Source organism: Orcinus orca, chromosome 15 (genome assembly GCF_937001465.1).
Source record: "Orcinus orca chromosome 15, mOrcOrc1.1, whole genome shotgun sequence".
NCBI classification, from domain to species: Eukaryota; Metazoa; Chordata; class Mammalia; order Artiodactyla; family Delphinidae; genus Orcinus; species Orcinus orca.
Window position 1 is genome coordinate 39,772,019 of NC_064573.1, and position 23,163 is coordinate 39,795,181.

The window sequence follows — 23,163 nt, forward strand, 5'->3', positions numbered from 1 at the left end:
ATAATTATGGGGGATAGTCAAAGTAAATGACAGTAGCAGGATTTTAACAAATGGTTAATACCACAAAGACAATTTTTCTTGTTTTTAAAAACTATTTGTTTTTCAGTTGAAAACATTGTGTACACATGGCATATTATCAATATATATGTCAGAAATCAACAAACAAAACAAAGTCTGATGAATGTTGCCATTAAAAAAAAGATCAATAGGTCTTTTTATTTTTAGACAGAATATGCAATATCAATTAGTCATGTGGGTGTTACTTTAGCTAACATTTTTGTTCAATCTATAGATGACAGACAGGATAAACATAGTAGTAGAGAAATATTCACACTTTAACATATGGAATTATTTTTTTTTAAATTGTTTCACATATTTAGGAACTGTAATTAAATGGTAGTGTTGAAGAAGTAATTTCAAACCACCAAAGTTTATGGATGGGCTACATTATTAAGAGCAAAATAAATTCATGTTTGCTGTGAACACCACAGGAACTTGAAAACTCATGCTCACTAGGAAGACCAACACTTGGCCACCCCCACAAAAAAAAAGGATATTTCAGAAAATGGGGCACTAGAGTTATGCAGTTAATAAGTTTAACACCAGAATAGCATAGCATGTTCACACAGAGGGAATTTAATAACTAATGTTTGCATAAGGTAGGATTCTCCAGCTTTCAGGAGATAAGTGGTATGTGAATTATCAGAGTGAATGCCAATTAAGATATGGGAAGGGTTTAAATTTTCCCTACATTTGCTAAAATAACTTCTGTGATATGCAATAGGTGATCTGGGCTCACAAAAGGTTTGAGATTATAACACTAATACATTTCCTTCTGATTGCACACAACACCACACTGGTTTTTACAATATCTGATAAGGTTCTGCATTAATATGGTTAGACATTTCTTATAATGATAAAACTTTCCTCTTGTGCAGTGTTTGAATAAAAGACTAGAGCTTTTCTTACATTACAGCAGATAGAATTTTTTTCCATTGTTTCTGACATTCAGTAAAAAATTTTTCACATTGAGGGTTTTTCCAACAACTCACAGGATTCCTCCTCAGAATTTTTCTTTAGTAATGTCTGAGCTGAGTTAAACTTTCATTATAAAAATTGAATTAACATGTTTTCTCTCTAGTGTGTGTGGTCTTTTTTAATGTAGCACAAGAGTTGAGCATTGATTAAAACCTTTTTCATAATCATCCATAGCGTTCATAAGACTTTTTTCTGGCAGAGTGTCTCTGGTACTGAATAAAGTTGGTGTATACACTAAAGGTTTTCCTGTATTCATCACATTTAGAGTGTCTTCCCCAGAATGGACTTTCTCATGATTAATAAGATCAGAGAGTTGGCTAAAATTTCTGCTGCACTGAACACACCTGTGGGGTTTCTCTCCAATGTGGATTCCCTGGTGTTCAGTAAGATCAGTGCATGCGCTAAAGGCTTTCCCAGGCACATCACATTTATATGGATTTTCATTAGTGTGGATTCTTTGATGGTTAATAAGATCAGAGCGTCGACTAAAGCTTTTGCCACATTGATCACATGGATATGGTTTCTCCCCAGTGTGGATCCTCTTATGTAGGACAAGAGCTGAGCACTGACTGAAAGCCTTCCCACATTCATTACATTTATATGGTTTTTCCCCAGTGTGGATCCTCTGGTGCTTGATAAGGTCGGAGTTCTGACTGAAACTTTTGCTGCACTGTGTGCATGGATATGGTTTTTCTCCAGTGTGTATTCTCTGATGAAGAATAAGGTCAGAACTCTGACTGAAGGCTTTCTCACAACAATCACAATGATAGGGTTTTTCCCCAGAGTGTACTCTCTGATGTTTAGTGAGGTCTGAGCTTTGACTAAAACTTTTATTGCACTGATTACATGCATACGGTTTCTCTCCAGTGTGTATTCTCTGATGTTTCACAAGGTCTGAACGACGACTAAAACTTTTAGTACAATCGCTACATGGATAGGGTTTCTCTCCAGTGTGGATTCTCTGATGCAGAATAAGGTTTGAGCTTTGACTAAAGGTTTTCCCACACTCATCACATTCATAGGGTTTCTCACCTGTATGAATTCTATGATGTTTAATAAGGTCTGATCTTCGACTAAACATTTTATTGCACTGGTTACATGGGTAAGGCTTCTCTCCAGTGTGAATTCGTTGATGATTAACAAGATCTGAAAGTCTACTGAAGGTTTTGCTACACTGATTACATGGATAGGGTTTCTCTCCAGTGTGAATTCTCTGATGCAGAATAAGGACTGAGCTCTGATTAAAAGCCTTCCCACATTCATTACATTTATAGGGTTTCTCTCCAGTGTGGATCCTTCGATGTTTAATAAGGTCTGAGTTCTGACTGAAACTTTTGCTACACTGATTACATGGATATGGTTTCTCTCCAGTGTGGATTCTCTGATGTAGAATAAGATCTGAGCTCTGACTGAAGGCTTTTCCACACACATCACATTTATATGGTTTCTCACCAGTATGGATTCTTTGATGTTTTATAACATCAGAACTCTGACTAAAATGTTTGTTACACTGGTTACACGTATAAGGCTTCTCTCCAGTATGTATTCTTTGATGTTTAACCAGGTCTGAGCGCTGGCTAAAACTTTTACTACAATGACTGCACTGATAGGGTTTTTCTCCTGTATGTATTCTCTGATGTATAATAAGATCAGAGCTCTGACTGAAGGCTTTCCCACATTCATCACATTTGTAAGGTTTTTCACCAGTGTGGACTCTTTGATGTTTAATAAGGTCTGAGCTCCGACGGAAACTTTTAATACACCAATTACAAGGATAGGGTTTCTCCCCAGTATGAATTCTCTGATGCAGAACCAGGGCTGAGCTCACATTAAAGGCCTTTCCACACTTATCACATTCATAGGGTTTCTCCCAATGGGTTCTTTGATGCCTAATAAGGCCTGTACTACAAGCAAAGTTTTGCCCACATTCATCACAGTTATATTGTCTTCTTTTGAAGAGGTTCTGATCCTTTTCATTGAATTTATCCCCAAATCCACAGAATTCCCTGCATTCAGAATCCTGGAGAACATCATCTCTGGGGTTACCAGACTCTTCAGTCAATGGTTCAATTTTTGCTGTAATTTCCTCCTCGGAAGCCAGCTCTCCAACCTTGGCCTTAGTCTCACCATCTAGAACAATAAAATATAAATGGAATATGTTCTCCATACTGTAAGAAAGTTTCAGGTGAAATATATTAGTATTTTCCTATGAAAATACTGAAAATTATCTTCTAAGAGGGAAACTAAGAAGAATCAACAAGTAATGGATAATCGTTTATTGAAGTGGCTTATCAGATATGTTCTGTATATGTCTGTCACAGGAGATCTAGGAATACTGAAACATAATTACAGTGATTAGGAAAGTTTGACTATATTAGAGCTAATACATAAACAACTTACTGACATATATAAAGTAGGCAGTATGAATGAATACTTGGGTGAAGGAGTGGGGGAGGAGGTGAAAGGGAGGGAGAGGAGGAGGAGGCAGTGGCAGCCAGGCTGTCACTGTGAGTGTATACCAACCAGGCTGGTCACATGTTGTCATTAGTGGAAAGAAAGAAGCATCAAGCTCAGGAATGGTTAGAAAAGAAGCCTGAATTTTCAAAAAGAGGTCTACATAGTCCTCCACCTCTTTTGCCCTGATTATTAGAAAGAAGTGGCCTAGAAAACATGATCCTTTTGGGAACAGCCATATTCAGTGACCAAACTTCCTTACTAAGGTATGTGGACCAGAAAAAGGTTAGGGAGGTAGGATCAGAAATCTCTTTTGAGTTGATTTTTGAGGAGATTATTCCTCTGCTCAACAATACCAGAGGCCTGTAATGGTAGAGAACATGGGAGCTCCATTGAAATTCTTGAGACTATCAGTCCATTATTAAGTGGTGTTTACTATAAAAGGCACACCATTCTCAGACTGCAAACGGTCTAGAGAGCTGAAAACATGACAAAGATTAATTTCAAGGGCTAAAGTCCAAAATCCCAAGCCTCCAAGTGGAGGCTTATCCTCTTTGCCAAAGGCAAAGGGTACTGGAAAAAGTAAAGTATTGCGGTAAATCTAAATGTGTATGTACTGAATGATATAAGCAATATGAAAGTCTCACGGATTTTACAATATATATGTAGAGTTAAAATATATGGCAAAAATAGCACAAGAGGAGGGAGGTAAATAGAACTATAATATTACAAGGTCTTTGGGTTATCCTAGAAATAATAAATTAAGATAAACTGTAATAAATCAAATGTGTATGTTGTAACTTCTAAGGCAGCCTTTTTCAACTAGGGTTCCACAAAAAAATAAAAAGAAAATAATTTGCCTATTTTCTTCATTCTCCCAAAGATGGTAGATAGCAAGTAAATCAATAGATGTACAGAAGAAACATTAATATGTAACTTACAGTGGATGCCTCAGAGCATTTTGGCTTAATTCTCTCACAGAATCACATTTGAGAAAGGCTGCTATTAGGTGACAATTAAATAACAATAAAAGGATGTACAAACAATAAGCTAATAGAGAAAAAAACAGAAAAATAAAAAACTTGATAACATAATTAAATTAGGCACAAAGGGAGAAAAAAGAAAAACAAAAAAGAAACAAAATATGGGAAAATAACAAAAAATAAGATGGTACATTTAAATCCAAACATCAACTATGTTACATGTAAATTAACTACTTCAATAAAAAGCAAAGAAAGACCAACAGCTAACATCATACTTAATGGTTAAACATTAAATGCTTTTGTCCTAGGAACAAGGGAGGAAAATAAGGATGCCCTCTCTTAACTACTTTTATTCAATATTGTACAACTTTTACTCAATATTCATAGTAAATGCAATACGACATGAAAAATAAATGAGGCATACAAGAAGTCAAACTGTCTTATAGACTATGCAGTCACGTATACAGAAAATACTAAAGTGTCTTTAAAAAGTTATTAGAACTTGTAAATGGTTTTATTAGTGCAATACACAAAACCTGATTGTATTTCTGTATACTAGCAATGAACAATTAGAACCTAAAATTAAAAACAATTTTTTTCAATTGCACCAAAAAAATGAAATAATTAGAAACAAATTCAATGAAATATGTGCAGTATCTGCATAATGAAAACTACAAAATGTTGCTGAGAGAAATTAAAGATCTAATAAATAGAAATATATGCCATCATTTACGTATAGGAAGATTTAATATTGTTAAAGTGATGAAATTCTCCCCAAATTGATCTATGGATTCAATGCAACCCCAATCAAAATCTCAGCAGGGCTCTTCATAGAAACTGACAAACCGATTCTAAACTTTGTGTAGAAAGGCAGAGAAGGGTCTAAACAATTTTGAAAAAGAAGAACAAAATTAGAGAGCTTATACTCCCTGATTTCAAGCTTTACTACAAAGCTACAGTAATCAAGGCCGCGAGGTACTGGCATAGGATAGACATATCCATTAATGGAATAGAACAGAGTCTATAAATAGATCCAAACATATATGTACAACTGACCTTCAACAAAGTTGCCCATATAATTCAAGGGTGAAAGGGTAGTCTCTTTTCAAAAAAAGTGTTACAACTGGATATCATAATAACAAAAATTAACTCTGACTCTTTCCTTATGCTATACACAAAAATTAACTAGAAATGTAATATAAACCTAAATATAAAAGCTAAAACTATAATACTTCTAGAAGAAATCAAAGCATAGATGGCTAAAATTAATGCATAGAACTGAGAAAACAAATTTGTGTTGTTTAAGCCACCTAGTCTGTGGTTTTGTTATAGCCCTAGCAGGCAAATACAGCATGTTTTTTAACTTTATACATTTATGGAATCATACCACACGTATTCTGTGACTTGTTTTTTTACTCAACATTATGTTTGGAAGATTCATCCACAGTCATGTGTGTAGCTGTAGTCCATTCATGTTCACTATTATAGTGTGACATACACCAGAAGTGATTTATCCATTCTTCTTCAATGGATAAGAACATTTTGCTATTTCAAACAATGCTGATATGAATATGCTGGTACGTCTATCTTGATACACATATCCAAATGTTTCTCTAGGTTATATAAATTTAGGATCAGAACTGTTAGGTCTTCAACTAGACTTTTCCAAAGTGGTTAAGCCAATTCACACTTCCATCAGGTGTATATAGTTCACATTGCACTATATTCTAACCAAAAGAAGTCTATTCTCTTTTTAACCCAATGCAATCAGGCTTTTATCTCCATAACTCCATCAAAACTGCACTTATTAAAGTCCCTAATATGCTTTATCTTGACAAATCCAGTGGTCAATTTTCAATCTATTCTTGATTTGTTTGACATAGTTGACTACTCTCTTAAATCATTTGCTTTCTTCTTGCTAACTTACCTTTCTCCTGCTCTCCATACAACAGTCAGAGTGATCTTTACATGTTATCCTATGTAAAGAGTTCCAATGGTTTCCCATTTCACTGGGAATAAATTCTAAGTCCTTACCGTGACTTAGAAGGTTCCATATGATCTGGTCCCTTTCTTTCTCTCTGCCCTCATTTCATTCTAAACCACCCCTATCACATGTCTACCCCAGGCTTATTACTCTGTTCCTGCTATATCTATGGGCCTCTGACTTTTGCTATTCCCTCCACCTGGAAGACTCTTCTCTCAGATGGTTACATGGCTTATGCTTTCACTTTGGTTATCTCTCTAACCAACTGTTACCACCTCAGAAAGGCACAATGTTGGTGGGCCCTGCATTTTTGAGGCAACAGATACCATACTAAATGTGCTGAAATGACCAATTTGAGTAACTTGCACAGTTGCTACTTTTGAGTGAGGCTTAGAGTAAAAAAACGTTCTGCAGTAGGACCATGTTGCAATGCAAGCTGTCCTGTCACATGACCCTCATTAACCAGGATAACCAATGGTATTGGAAGTGTCTGCAGCAGTCCTGGTTGCTGTATGAAGCCTCTTGCAAGCCTCTATAAGAGAACCACACTGGAGTAAGGCCATACTGTCTTCTGCCAACAATTTTCTAAGTGAAAAGCAGATCCTGGCTTGCTTTTGGGCACTAACAGAAACTTAATGCTTGACCACAGGGCACCAAATAACTATTGCAAACTGACCACTATGTATTAGTTGTTATTTGACCCATCAATTCATAAAACTGAACATACAAACCAGTATTCCATTATAAAAGCATATCTGGAAGACAAGTATATTCCATGTGCTAGTGACTCAGATTCCCATGGTACTTGTTCCTACTGCTCCACTACCTCTCCCCCTCAACCTATATTCATGGCCCTATGGGAATTCCCTATTACCAGTTAACAGAGGAGGAAAATGTACAGAACTGGTTTGTAGATGGGCCTGCCCAGTGTGTGGGCACCACCTGAAAGTGAGTACCTTTCACTTACACCCCTACTCAGGGGTGGCCTTAAACATGCTGGTAAAGGCAAATCCTTCCAGTGGGCAGAATTTCAGGTATACACCTGGTGGTCTACTTTCCATGGAAGGCAATATAGCCTAAGACACATGTATATACTGATCCATGGATAGTGACTAATGGGTTATTTGATTAGTTAGGTACCTGGAAAGAACAAGATTGGAAGACAAGAAATAAGAATTCTGGAGGAAAAGTATGAGGATAAACCAAAGAATGACTATGTTTGTGGCCCATGTGAATCCTCACCAAAGGGCATCCACTGTGGAGAAGCCTCTCAATCAGAAGGATGGACTTGGTGATCCATATTATGAATGTCAATCAGCCTTTTTACCAATGTTTGCCCAATGGACTCATGTACAAAGAGGTCATGGCAGCAGGGATGGTGGCTATATATGGGCTCAACAATACGGACCTCCACTTATTAAGATTGACATGCCTATAATCATTGCTATGTGCCCAAGTAGCCAACTGCTAAGGCCCTAATAAGGTACCATTCCCTAGAGAGGAAACAGCTAGCCACTTGGGGACAGATTTATTACATCTGACCCCTTTTATTATGGAAAGGGCAGCAACTTCAAAGGACTAAATACATAGTCTAGATACAAATTTGCATTGACTTAAGAGAATGCCGTATATATTATCATGGTACTCTCTATAATATTACCTCCAAAGGAGTCATTTTACAGGGAAGGAAGTTAAGCAATGATCTAATACACATATAATTCATGGGTCTTACCACATGTCCCATCATCCAGAAGTAAGTGGATTGTGATAATGGTGGAATGATTAAATGTAGGCTCAGTTACAGTACAAGCTAGACAACAACACCTTGGTAAGTTTGGGGTGCTGTCATACAGGATGCAATATACGCATTAAACTAAAGGGTGATAAACAGTGTTGTCTCCCCCATGGCCATAATACATGGGTATAGGAACGAACGGTGGTAGAGAAAGTAATAATGTCTCTTCTTACTATATACCTCATAATCCACTTATATTATTTTTGCTTCCTATCCCTATGATCTTGGGCTTGGTGGGTTCAGGGTTCTGATTCTCAAAGGAAAAATACTTCTACCATGGGACAAAGTCATAATTTTGTTAAATTTGAAGTTGAGACTGCTTCCTGCTTCAGCATTTTGGGCTCCTCAAACTGCCAAACCAGCCCGCAGAGATGGGGTCCCTCTACCGGCCAGAATGACTGATACCAATCACCAGTGGGGAAATGGTTGCTGCTACTGGAACTCAGAGGACTCAGTGGGGGTGCCTCGTAGTTCTCTCATGTCTAATAGGCCCAGTCAATGGTTCACGGAAGTAACCTGAAAGAGACAGGATCACCAAGGACTCAGGTCATCTAGAAAAGGTTTATTTTATTTGACTAGATAAAGAACTCTGTGCCACTGAGATTCTGGCAGAAGGTAAGGGCAATATGGAGTGGGTGATGGGAGAGGATAGTTACGACTATCAGCTTAGGCTTTGCGTATGCTGTTCTCCATTCCTTGTTGATTTCTGTAATCCTTCCCATCCTCTTTATGAAACTTTGAATTACCCAATTTGAATGAGCCATCTGTTTCCTGCCAGAATCCTGACTGATACATCTTATAGAACCGTTATCACTATCTGATACTACACTGTATACTTATATATTTCCTGTTTCCCCTACTAGAATGTAAAGTCCTTGAGGGCAAAGGCTTCTCTGATTAGTTCACTGCTACATCCCCAGAACTTAGAACAGTGGCTGATACAAAGTAAACCCTCAGTAACTAATAATATTATTATTAATGGTTAATAATCATTAATAAGCTATGATCTTATGAACTAATAAACATTTATCAACAATAAATATTTGTTGAACAGTTAATTAAATGATTTGAAGGATACATTAATGTATTAATGTATCCAGTGACTACCTCTAAATGGTGGAGTTGTAGGTTATTAAAATTTCTATTTTGTGCCTTTCTATATTTTATAAATGCACTTTAATATAATTATATTTCTTTATCATAAAAGAAGTATTTTATACACATTCTAAGAGACACAAACACATATAGTATGTATGTCAATTTAAGTAAAACAACAAGGAGGAGGCAGTGATTCTCAGGAAAGAAGACAGCTAGATGCCTTAGAATAGACTCTTAAGGAAAAACAAATTCTAAATACAGGAGAGAGAAACTAAATAAAATAAAATAAAAGATACTCCAGCGCTTCCCTGGTGGCGCAGTGGTTGAGAGTCCACTTGACGATGCGGGGGACGCGGGTTCGTACCCTGGTCCGGGAGGATCCCACATGCTGTGGAGCGGCTGGGCCCGTGAGCCATGGCCGCTGAGCCTGCACGTCCGGAGCCTGTGCTCCGCAACGGGAGAGGTCACAACAGTGAGAGGCCCGCGTACGGAAAAAAAAAAAGATACTCCAAAACTAAAGACAGGCAAAAGATTTAGAGTAAAAGAAAAGGACAACAGGTTAATTTCATAGGCAAAACAGCAGTAATGGAAAGACCAAAATCAAAAAGCAGCAAAATATGATGTGGAAATGAGAGCCTGCAGAACATCTGAACAAAGTCAGCACCAAGATTATCTTACTAAAAATAACAGTGACTACCATTCGTAAAGAATTTACTACCAGCCAGGTATCTGCTCAGAGCCGTATATATGGAATCTTATCTAGTGCTTGTGGTATCTGTTATAATAGTAATGGACCCCAATGATCCTATCTCCTAATATCTATATCCTTGTGTGGTTTTCTCCCACAATGACTCTGGAATTGGTTATGTGACTTGCTTTGGTCAATGAGATAATAACAAATGTAACGCAAACACAGGTTAGAAAAGTTCTTAGCATCCCTCTCTCTTTTTAAAGACTAGCTGCCCCGTGAAGAAGTCTAGGCTAGCCTGCCGGAGATACATGACCCAAGCTATAGCCAGCACCAACAGCTGGACATGTTATGATTGATACCAACATAGACCCTGGCCCTAGTTGAGCATGAGTGATTCCAGAAGAAAACTGCCCAGCTGAACCCAGCCCAAGCCAATGACCTACAGAACCATAAGAAAATAACATGGTTGAAAAATGTCTTAGTGTTTTAGGTCACTAAGTTTTGGGGTCCTTTATTATGGAGTAATAGATAGACACAACCCTCAAAATAACTTCCAAGGTATGAGTTATTATACACTTATAAAGTGAGGAAACAGGATTATTTTTAAAAAATGTAAGTAACTTACTGAAGCTAGTAAATGACAAAGCTAGTATTTGAATCCAGGTGTCAGACTCCAAAACTTTTAACTATGCCCCAACAGTACATGAGAAAGATGACTTGAAAAGATTTTAAAGGGCAAATACCAAACACTGACAGATTGGTAATAAGGTGATTATAATGGGAAAAATGGATGACACTGGGTACTTAAGGAGAGGAAGGAAAACCAAGAGAATTTGATTGACAGAATGTACAATAAAGCCATGGGCTTGGAGCACAAAAGAAATGGTACTGCATAATACAGTGAGGGGTAGGCAATGAGGCATACCAATAGCACTTGAAGACACTAACATAGCAAGGTAACACGGCGCCCACCCCCCAACCCACCCAAACCACTAAGAAAGATACACACTGCTTCTCACCTGACAGAAGGTAGTGTTCTTGAGCTTCATAATTGAATTGGATCTCCATAGACTGCCACTGGACACTTGACACCTCAGGGAGCAACTGGAGATTTACCATTTCCTCACTAAGCTTTTCTTGTCCACGTAGGAGTCTGAGACCTGGAGGCAACTGGGCACCACTGGACTTGGAAGGGAATCATTGCGGAGACTGGAGATATAAGTTCTGAGACTAGACCACCAGGAGCATCCTCTAGATATAAAAGAAGTTAAAGAGAAAACAAAATCTCATTTAACTTTCAAGCGCTTTTCTTTCAAATTTACTACGCTTCTTTCCCTATCATTCAGGAGTCAGGCATCACCCCTCTTGGACATACATTCTCCATTCCAAACCTAGAGATCTTCAAAGATAATCAGGGGGTTAATGCTACCAAAATCAGGATATAACTGTAAAGATAAGGCAGGGGAGGGAATTTCAGAATTTTGCCCTAGCGATTAGCTAGCTCTATGTTATTCGCTGCCCCTTCTACACCGAAATGACACTACTGATCCATCATCATGATCTGTCTCTCCCTCCTTCCGTTCTTATCACACTCACGCATTCGTCCGCTGATTCGTGTGAATGCATCCAAGCTCTGGATTCCACCCGCCCCCAAAGTTTCTGGTGTTCATTCAGCTGAACCCAACGCTAGTCAAGGGCTGACCGCGTACCAAAAGCACACCAGGCCGAGAACCGACCAGCTCGCAGTGCCCAGGAGCCGCGCCTGGGGGCCACGTCGGCAGCCTCGACTCCCCACGGACTCAAGAAACAGCATACGGTTCCCCGGTGGCGCTGCAAGGCCGCTGGGGAGGGCAGATCACCCGAGTTCCTCCGCCTTCCGTGAGCCGACATCACCCATACCTCGATGTATTCTCTAAGTCACCGTCAAGCCTCACACCCTGTAAACCGGCCATCACCGCCGACCGCTCTAGGAATCTGGGAGGATTGCTCAGCTCTATGGCGCGTAGCTTCGCACGTGCGCACGCGCGGGGCGGGGGGCGGCGAGGTGAGCTGGGGGCCGGGAGTTGCCGAGATTTAACCCTGAACAGCTGCGGATCTGGCCCTAGCGGAGCCGTAGCGAGGGGCCTGGCTGGCACTATCTTCCAATTCCTTTTTTTTTTTTTTTTTAAATACGTGTGTGTGTGTGTGTATATATACATGCAGACACATAACTTTATCACTTCGGATTTTTAAAAATGAATTATTTTGGCTGCGTTGGGTCTTCGTTACTGTGAGCGGGCTTTGTCGCGGGCGAGCGGGGGCTACTCTTCCTTGCGGTGCGCAGGCTTCTCATCGCGGTGGCTTCTCTTGTTGCGGAGCACGGGCTCTAGGCATGAAGGCTTCAGTAGTTGTGGCTCGCGGGCTCTAGAGCACAGGCTCAGTAGTTGTGGTGCACGAGCTTAGTTGCTCCGCGGCATGTGGGATCTTCCCAGACCACGGATCGAACCTGTGTTCCCTGCATTGGCAGGCGGATTCTTAACCACCGCGCCACCAGGGAAGTCCCCCTATCTGCCACTTCTTGACGTGAATGTCAGAAAACATCTTTCTAGAAAGCTCCCTGGGGGCAGGGTAGGTTTTCTGACTACAAAATGAGTTCTTCCTTAATTATCTCTTTTTTTTTTAATCCCTTCCCCCACCCACCCAACCCCAAACCTGTCAATCAGATTCGCTGGTGTGCTTCCATTCTAACTTTCTTCCTGTCCTCTCTGGTTTTCCCCCCAGCACAGTGGCATGCCTCTAATAAAATACTGATTTCTGGGCCCCACGCCGGTTTAGAATCAGTAAGTCTGTCATGAGAGCCCAGGTTCTCAGGTGATCCTGATGCTGCTGGTCCTGGGACCACACTTTGAGAACCACTGCCTTAAAAATAAACAATGCTCAGGAATTAATCCCTAAATTGCTGCGAAGCTGGATTTTCACCTACTTTGCTATCAAGAAAGGCCATGGGGTCTCCTAAAATGTTTGCTTGCCAATACAATCCTCATTGTGGCTAAAGGATCAGGGTGAGAAGGACCTGAAAGGGGGTGGGGGAGGGCATCAGGGTAGGAAAGGATATTGCTGTTTCCTTGGAAATATCTTGGGAAATAAGGGCGGGGGGCAGGGGGGGAAGATATAGAAATAAGAAATAATAGAAGTATTGAGACCGGTGAGACATGTGACTTGGGTTAAGATGTCGGAGGAAAAGGTATAGGTTTGAGAAAATGGTGACTGGCTGAAGTAATGATTGAGGTAGAGGAAGAGGGTTTTCTGTTCCAGCCTAAGACCCTGTTCTGATTTATGAAATCTTAGGGATGTGTGAATGAGACCCTGATAAAATGTAAGGAGCTCGTTTGTGTCCAGCCCTCCCAAGTAGGGAGTACAGATGCTTTTTAAAAAATAGCTTTACTGATGTATAACAGGCATACAATAATCAGCAAATATTTAAAGTATACAATTTGGTAAATTTTGTCATATGTATACAACTGTGAAACCATCACCACAATGAAAATTGTGACCACATCCCCAAAAGTTTCCTCCTTCCCTTGATAATCCCTCCCTTTCCTACCACAGCCCCCAACCACTGTTCTGCTTTCTGTTACTATAGATTAATTAGCATTTTCTAGAGAGTTATTTAAATGGAATCAAACAGAATGCACTCTGTTTTGCACTCAGACTTCTTTCTAAGCATTATTATTTTGTGATTTATCTATCTTGCTGTGTGAATCAATAGTCCACTCCTCCTTTTTGTTGCTGAATAATATTCCATTGGATGTACACACCACAATTTGTTTATCCATTCACCAGCTGATGGGCATTTGGGTTATTTATAGTTTTTTCACTATTACGAATAAAGGTGCTATGAACATTTGTGTACAAGTCTTTATATGGACATATGCTTTTTTCTCTTTCCTGGTTAAGTGTATGTTTAACATTTTAAGAAACTGCTACACTGCTTTTCAGAGTGGCTGAATCATTGTGCATTCCCACCAACAGTGTATGAGAATGCCACAGCTGACATACTTGTAATAGGTTTCCAGTAAAAGAGAATGGGAAAGTCAACCAAAGGTTAGTTCTCACGTACAAATGTAAGGGTTTTGTTAATCTTTTACCCAGAAGTGATGAAGTGAACATAAGTTTTCTGGGTGTTTAACCAAGAAAACCAAACTGTTCTTTCAGATTATGCTAGATTTGTTGCTTTGTGGAGTCCTACCAGAGATGTTACATTCTGTGAGTGAGTCTGAGAAACCAGCTTGGAGTTCAACAGTTCGATGGATTGGCCAGAACAAACCTAGACCCAACTGTGGTCCACTCCAGCTGACACTGAAGAGGCTCATCTCAGTAAGGTAAAAGACATTCAGAGGTTTCCAGAGAGATCGGGGTGGTAATACAGGCATGAAAATGATATCAGAGCCTCAAGAATGAAACTGATATGTTACCCCCCACCCCCAATATTCTACCTGATTTCTATTTCCTATTCCTTTTCCTCTTGGGAGAAACTAGGCCAAACTAACATATGTCTGATTTAGGCATGGTTTGTAGAGTAGTGCTTCTTAATCTTTGAGATAATATAATTCCTTTGAGAATATGATGAAAACTATGGACCTCTTCCTCAGAAAGTTGAACATGAAGACCTACATGAGAACTTTTGCTTACCATGTATTACATTGCATTGGAAATTAATTTCCTTCGATACCTAGACTATATAAGCAATCTTCACAAAGAATGAACTTCAACTTAAAACTCAATCTCTAGGTTTAGGTAAAAAAGGGATATAAATCCAAATTGTGAAGCCAAATTTAAAAAAATTAACTTTCCTTTTGATCAAGTATGTATTAATGAGTAGGCTGCTGCTGTTTGTTTTGAATAAGACACCTGAATTACAACAATACAACACCTTTGAAATGTTAATGTGCGTGTCCAATTGACTTTGACTTTTCAAAAACAGAACAAGTGCTGAAAACTCAGATTCAGAAGGGGAAATAATGGCCAATATAATCAGAGTTCCCTAGGTTCGCTTTGCAGAGATGGGTAGGCTTGTATCAGAAACACTAGAATTCTCCAAGACCTTTAGTGTTGAATTCAGATCAAATCATTTCTTTTGTCTTCAATCAAATGAGGTCATTGGCAACAATTTGAAGTCTTCAACTTCAAAACCAAGTCACAGTGGTTTAAACAACTCTTAGTTTGTACTTACCACACTGTTGTGTTGAATTGTGTCCCCCCCCCCCCTTAAAAGATATGTTCAACTCCTAACCTCTGTTACCTGAGAATGTGACTTTATTTGAAAATACGGTCTTTGCAGATGTAATCAAGTAAAGATGAGGTCATACTGGTTTAAGGTGGGCCCTAATCCAATGACTGGTATCCATATACGAAGAGATGAATTCAGACACAGAGGGGACTCACAGAGAGAGGAGGATGCTATGTGAATGTGGAGGCAGAGACTGAAGTGATGCATCCACAAGGGAAAGAATGCCAAGGACGGCAGCAACCACGTGAAGTTAGAAGACAGGCATGGAACCAGTCCTTCCCCAGAGCCTTCAGAGGAGCATGGCCCTTGCCAGCACCTTTGATTTTGGATTTCTAACCTCCAGACTGTGACAGAATCAATTTTTGTTGTATTAAACCACTCTGTCTGTGGTACCAGAAATGGGGTGCTGCTTTAACAAATACCTAAAAATGTAGATGTGGCTTTAGAATTGGGTAATGGCTAGAAGTTAGAAGAGTTTTGAGGCTCATGATACAAAAAGTCTAGGTTGCCTTGAAGAGATTGTTGGTAGAAATATGGACATTAAAGGTGACTTTGGCAGGGTCTCAGAAGGAAGTGAAAAGGACAGTAGAGGAATCCTCTGTCATCTTAGAGAATACATATATTGTCATGAACAGAATTTTGCTAGAAATAATGAGCATTAAAAAAATACTTCTATACAGAGTGAAGTCAGAAAGAGAAAAACAAATATCGTATATTACTGCATATATGTGGAATCTAGAAAAATGGTATAGATGACCTTATTTGCAAAGCAGAACTAGAGACACAGATGTAGAGAACAAATGTATGGATACCAAGGGGGAAGGGGGGATGGGAGGAACTGGGAGATTGGGACTGACACATATACACTACTGATACTATGTATAAAATAGAGAACTAATGAGAACATACTGTATAGCACAGGGAACTCTACTTAATGCACTGTGGTGACCTAAATGGGAGGGAAATCCAAAAGGGAGGGGATATATGTGTATGTATGGCTGATTCGTTTTGCTGTGCAGTAGAAGCTATTACAACATTGTGAAGCAACTATACTCCAATAAAAATTAAAAAAAAAAAAAAAAACTTCTGGTGGGGGGAATTCCCTGGCGATCTAGTAGTTAGAACTCAGCACTTTCACAGCCGGGGCCCAGGTTCAACCCCTGGTCTGGGAACTAAGATCCCACAAGCCACGCGGCATGGCCAAAAAAGAGGTCTTAGGCAGAAATGAAGAAAACATTACTGGAAACTGGAGAAAGGTGATAGATGTTAGAAAGTAGCAGAAACTTCGCTGAATCATATTCTGCTGTTGGACAGAAAACAGAACTTGTGACGACCTTGGGTAATTAACTGAGGATATTTCCAAGCAAAATGTGTAAAGTGGGGCTTGATGTTTTTTCCTTGCTGATTATAGTAAAATGTGAGAGGAAGAGATAAATTGAGGAAGGAACTGTTAAGCAAAAAGGAATCAGTACTTGATGATTAGGAAAATCCTCAGCCTACACAGATAGCATGCTCTGGAGACAAGGCCATAAGTGTAGCTGGACAACCTTTTGGTGAAGAGGTTGGATGTGTGATTCATGGATCCAATCAACCATCTCAACAGAAACCAGGAATAGAAATGGGGTTATCCATAGGAAGGATCTGTGGAGGACCCTTGTATCCAGTTGTGTGGATCCCCTGATATCCATGGAAGACCAACGTGGCTCTTGAGAATGTTATAGCACCAGAAACAACACTGCCATCTTGGACCGAATTTTTTTTTTTTTTGGCTGTGCTGCAGGGCATGCAGGATTCTAGCTCCCTGACCAGGGATTGAACCCATGCCCCCTGCAGTGGAAGCGCAGGGTCTTAAGCACTGGACAACCAGGGAAATTCCTGACAGAGACAGGACAAAATAAAGGAAAGCTGTCAGACTTTTGGGATTCTACATCCAGGAAATGGAGTACCCAGAGGGTGGGTCCACTACTGAGGGCTGAGACACCAAGGCCACCTCAGCTGAGAGTGGCTCAGGGGCCAATGGGACCTATGTGGCCCAGAGACTGGGGTTGATAGTGTTTTCACTGACCCAGAGGGCATATCAAGCCACAGAGTAATTTGGGAACTCTAAAATATTTAGAAATTAAACAACCCATATCTAAATAACCTGTGGTTCAAAGAAGAAATCACAAGGGAAATTAGAAAATGTTTTATGCTGAATTAAAATGAAATGCAACATATAAAATTTTATAGGATGCAGCTACAGCAGTGCTTAGAGGAAATTTTTTAGCTTTGAAATGCCTATATTAGAAAAGAAAATCTCGTATCAGTAACCTAAGTTTCCACCTTAAGAAACTTAAAAATGAAGAGCAAACTTAACAACAACCAAAACAAGCAGGAGGAAGGAAGTAATAATGATTTAGTAGTAATTAATGAAATAAAAAGCAGAAAAACAATTTTAAAAAAACAAACCAAAATTTGGTTCTTTGAAAATACCAACAAAAATTGATAAACCTTTACTAGACTGACCAAAGAAAAAAGAGAGATTAACAAAATCTGAAAAGAGGGGACATTACTACCAACCCTATAGAGATTTAAAGGGATTATTGTTATGCCAACACATTACACAACATAAGTGAAATGGGCAAATTACTAGAAATATACAAATTACTAAAACTGGAAAAGAAATAGAAACTGTGAATAAATATATGAAAAGTAAAGAAATTGAGTTAGTGATAAAAATTTTTCTATCAAAGTAAAGCACAAAAGCACAGGCTCAGATGACTTCACTAGTGAATTCTATCAAACAGTTTAAGAATAATAGCAATCCTTCACAATCTCTCCCAGAAAATAAGTGGGGCCAGTAATTACTCTGATACCAAAGCCAGCAAAGATATCACAGGAAAAGAAAACTACAGACCAATACCTCTAACAATATGGACACAAATATCTCAATCAAACAATAGTAAATTAAATTCCTTAATATATTAAAAAATTATACACCATAATCAAGTAGAATTTATCTTAGTAATACAAGGTTGGTTTAATATTCAAAAATAAATTAATGTACTTAGAGACTTAAATACTTCAATCTGAATAATGTTCACCAATAATAAAATGTCTGAGTGTTGGCATAATCACACAATATAATATTATTAGAAGTGAAAATGTACAGTGTATATCTACAAAACAGTATGAACAAATTTCACAAACAATGTTGAAGTCTGACTTAAAAGAGTGCATATTGAGTTCCATTTATACAAAATACAAAAATAGGCAAGGCCAACCTATCGTGCTCAAGGTTCAGTGTAGTCTATCTTTCAGGGCTAGAGGAGGGTAGCGGGTTGAGGAGAGCACAAGGGGGTTTTCTGAGGACTGATAACATTCTGTTTTTTTATCTGAGTGCTAGTAACATGAGTGTGTTCAGTTTGTGACAATTCAACAAACGGTACATGCACATATTTACTGGTAAAATCAGCATTACTAACTGATACTACTTGGCTGGTCTGCACTCAAAGCATGACAACATAGACCAAATGCACCATTTTTTATTATAATGCTTCATCTTATTTTCTGAGACCTATCCAGTCTTATTCTCACCCTGTCAGCTATTCCTCTTTTCTTTTATCTTCAATTTTTCTCGCCACTCACACTTTACCTTTTTTCTACAAATATAATCAGGTCTCTACCCTCCTCAGAAAACAAAGAAACACCTTTCAATCCTGTTGCCTAGACCAACCAGTGTCCTCTCTTTTTCCTTCCTGCATTACCACATTTCTTAAAAGGAATTATTATCTATTCTCAGGGCCTTACCATACACTTCTTAACCCCTGGCAAGGACATTCCTCAGGTAACATCTCTCTCTGACCCTTCTTCCGCCCTTCGCCTTAATTCCAGCATCACCTTAGTTCTCATCATCTCCAGCTCTCTGGCACAACTCCTAGTCACCTGTTCCCTCTCCTGAGATGCTCTCCTGGCTTTGATGTTTGAACCAGCTGGGCCCAACTTCTCTGAGAAGCCCCTCTTCTTTACCAACTCTTCCTCTTCCCACCCCCAGGTACTAGTATTTCATAATTCCCTGTTTATTTTCCATAAGATCTCCCTTGGTAATGTCATTCCCTTCCCCATCTTCAATCATATTTTCAGATACCAGCAAATCTTGCTAAGTTCACATTTTTAACCGCCTCTCCTCTTTTTTGCCCTTTAATCCTTTCTACAAAGTACTGTCAGATACTGCCCTGAAGTACAGTTCTGGCCATCTCACATATAAATGGTCTGCACCGTTCCTAAATGCTTTCCTAATTCCTTAGCCTGGCATTTGAAACTCTCCAAACTTGACCCCAACCCATCCCTTAGCCTAGGTTCCGGCCAACCAAGATGCTGGGCTAACTCCCCAGCGTGCCCTGTACGTCCCACCGCTGGGCTCTCGCTCCTGCCGCTCCCTACCTGGGAAACCTGCGCTCCTCCAAATCTCCGTTTTACCCGGTCGGCAAGGCTCAGCTTGGGTACCGCATTCTACGGGAAATTACTGACCTTCTTTGGCTCGGCCCCGGTCCCCACGCCCTAGCAGTCGACGGTAGGGTTGATCTCCGCCTTGTTCCCTCGCCATGCCAGGGTACAGCCTCTTCCCCTACAGTCATCCCCGTAACTTCTAGAACTGTCATTGCAGACAGTCAACGTGTTTGTGGTGTGTGAATGTGATCTGGTCCTCTTCCCCAAATTTACAGATGATGGGTTCTATTTTTATCTCCTCGATGCTATACTAACCTCTATCTCTATTTCTTTTTTCCTCTTTCAGTCGCCTGTCAACCGTTTTCGACCTGGTGCTCTCCCCACCAGGTCCCACCCAGAGACGCGCTGCTTCTCCCGGACCCCGCACCGGTCCTCCGAACCCTGCCGCGCGCCCGCCACAGAGCTGCAGTCCTCCGGGCGGCCTAGAGGGGCGCGCCGCTCTCACTTCCGGCGCGCGCGGCCAGAGGCCGATCTGCTCCCCGCCTGGGGTCGGTCCCCGCAGCCCGCGGAGCGAAGGGTGAGTGTGGTGGTCCGGCAGCACGGCCCTGGGTGTTTCCCAAACCGCCCTTGACCGGCCTCGGCCTTCCTCGGCCCCGGGCGGAGCCTGCGGCTGCACCAGGTGGCCGCCCCTCGATGCTATCGTCCGTCCGCCCATCTGTCCATCAGCCCATCAGTCCGTCCGTCCATCTTTCATGCATTTGTCCGTTTGCCGGTTCATCTACCCGCCCTTGCGTCGACTGACTCCACAAGCACTTACCGGGCGCCTCCTGTGTGCCAGGCCGCTAGCAGAGGAGTCGGAGAGGCACTAATGGAATCTCTCCTCCCACTTCACGCGCCCAGAGATCGCTTTTGAGTCCGCTCTCAGTCCTTATTGACTTCCCAGTCTAGGTTAGATTTTTTACCAGACACTTTCAGAGCACTTTCTGCTCTCCCTTTTGTAGTTCTTATCACGATTAAATCAGGTAGTTCCGTGCGATTTTTGTTTGACATCTGCTTCTCCTTACTATTTTTTTTTTCTCCTTACTATTTTTAAGTTCTGTAATGCAAGGACACTGTTTATAACTCTTTGCTCAGTGCCTAGCACAGTGCCTGCACAAAGTAGGCACTCAATAAATATTGTTAGAGAAATGTGCGAAAACCACAGGCTGTCCTTAGAAGTGCTCTTGGTTTGGTGGGGGAAGGCAGATGTGAAAGGGCAGTTCAGCAGAACACATCCAAGAGTATGGACTCTGGAGTCAGACCATGTGGTTTCAAAACAGTCCAGACTTCATCACTTACTAGCCATGTGACCTGAGACAAATTACATAACTTCTCTGTTTCTCTTCTGTAAAACTGTAGAGCATAGAGTGCTATGAAGGTGAAATGAAGACACTTAAAACAGGTAGACAGCACTTGACTATAATAAAAGCTCAATTAGTGTTTAAGTAAGCAGACAATGCAGATACATTATACTGCAGTAAGCAGGATTGTCCAAAAGTGCCGTGGAGGTTCTTGGGTTGAATGGACTAAGAGGTAACTGGAACCAGGATCTTATCTCCCAGAGGTCCTTCCAGCCCCCCAACTGGGTTCCCTAGACAACTCCATAAACAACTGACACTTAAATCCACACTTCTGGTCCAAAGCAGTTAACTTATGCCACACATTGGATTGGGTGTATACCACACATTGGATTGGGTGATGGTAATACAGTGGTGAGCCAAAATGTTGGTGTAGCTTACAATCTAATCATGGAGAAGATATGTATTACCCCAATAGTCCTACTGAAGTATATATACTGACAAAATGGGAGAGGTGCTCTGAGGGAAAGGAATGCAATTCTCTTTCATTGTGTCTCTCATGACTCCTTGACTGGCCCAGGGTTCTCAAGCCTGCCTACACAACAGAATCACTTGCGGAATGTTTTACAGATCTAAAACCCCACCCACAAGTTTCTAGCTCAGGCTGGGATGAGGCCCAGGCATCTGCAAAGTGAGGTGACTGCAGTCAAAGAAAGCCTCACCTTGGCTAAAGGATTTTGTTTTGTTTGTCTTTTATAATTTTTATTTTATACTGGAGTATAGTTGATTAACAATGTTTTGTTAATTTCAGGTGTACAGCAAAGTGATTCAGTTATACATATACCTGTATCCTTTATTTTTTTTGGCTGTCAGATTTTTTTCACACACACACACACACACACACACACACACACACACTGTATTTTATTTTTACAAGAGATAAACAGACACCAAGCATTGTAAATGGATGACCACAACAAAATCAACAATGATTCCAATTACCAAACACGAAACACACTCATATTATGTCATAATATTGACATTCAGTCCAGTAATCCTCCACTGTAACAGCTCCTTTACTTTGCAGTGAAAATTGATTTGTATATTTTTTGCTTCTGAGTCCTTGTGGAATGTTTTTTTTAATATTCAAACAGAAAGTCACAAAAATTATAATCATCCTCATCAGTTCACTCAGTCCCATGTAATTAATTTTTTTATCTTGATCTTTTGTTAGTACTTTTATGAATTCATCAATTTTCCATTAGAGTTCTGAAAATGCTTATTCATTCAGTTCAGCAGTATAGTCAGTTACCAGAAACCTGTACTTGTCAGAGTCTTTTCCATGAATTCCTTGAACATGAAACCCTCTTATAGGAACATTTTTGCAAAAGCATCAGAGTACACCCAGAACTGTCTGTAAATGACAAAAGACTTAAAAATGACCACGGTTAAGGATTTGATGAAAGTTCATAATAATGCAATTGACAAGGAAATTTAGTTATTTCTGAGATATACATTTTAAAGTAATAACTAGAATTATGACATTAAAATTATACTAGAACATATAAGATTTTTAGAAATTTCACGTAATGTCTGAAACATTTATATTAACATATTTCCATACAAATAACCCAAAGAAAGTTTAGTATTAGTTGCTTTTTCTGTTTGTTTGTTTCTTTGTTTATACTGCAGTTTCTTATTAGTCATCAATTTTATACACATCAGTGTATACATGTCAATCCCAATCGCCCAATTCAGCACACCACCATCCCCACCCCACCGCGGTTTCCCCCGCTTGGTGTCCATACGTTTGTTCTCTACATCTGTGTCTCAACTTCTGCCCTGCAAACCGGTTCATCTGTACCATTTTTCTAGGTTCCACATACATGCGTTAATATACGATATTTGTTTTACTCTTTCTGACTTACTTCACTCTGTATGACAGTCTCTAGATCCATCCACGTCTCTACAAATGACTCAATTTTGTTCCTTTTGATGGCTGAGTAATATTCCATTGTATATATGTACCACAACTTCTTTATCCATTCATCTGTCGATGGGCATTTAGGTTGATTCCATGACCTGG

General features: G+C 40.0%; 1 protein-coding gene across 6 annotated transcripts in view; it reads right to left on the reverse strand.

Moving 5' to 3' along the window:
- Nucleotides 1–193: 193 nt before the first annotated feature.
- The window catches only part of LOC101281338 (zinc finger protein 271), a 51,076-nt gene continuing 28,106 nt past the window's right edge, over nt 194–23,163 (reverse strand). The window contains exons 1-3 of one of the 6 annotated variants that reach the window (XM_033435198.2): nt 20,056–20,194; nt 11,063–11,294; nt 194–3,168 (exon numbers count right to left, since the gene is read on the reverse strand). In XM_033435198.2, the coding sequence (XP_033291089.1) occupies nt 1,157–3,168; nt 11,063–11,162 (2,112 nt within the window). In that variant the 5' untranslated portion in view covers nt 11,163–11,294; nt 20,056–20,194 and the 3' untranslated portion in view covers nt 194–1,156. The other 5 variants (XM_033435196.2, XM_004273682.4, XM_033435197.2 and 2 more) reach the window with 5 other exon arrangements.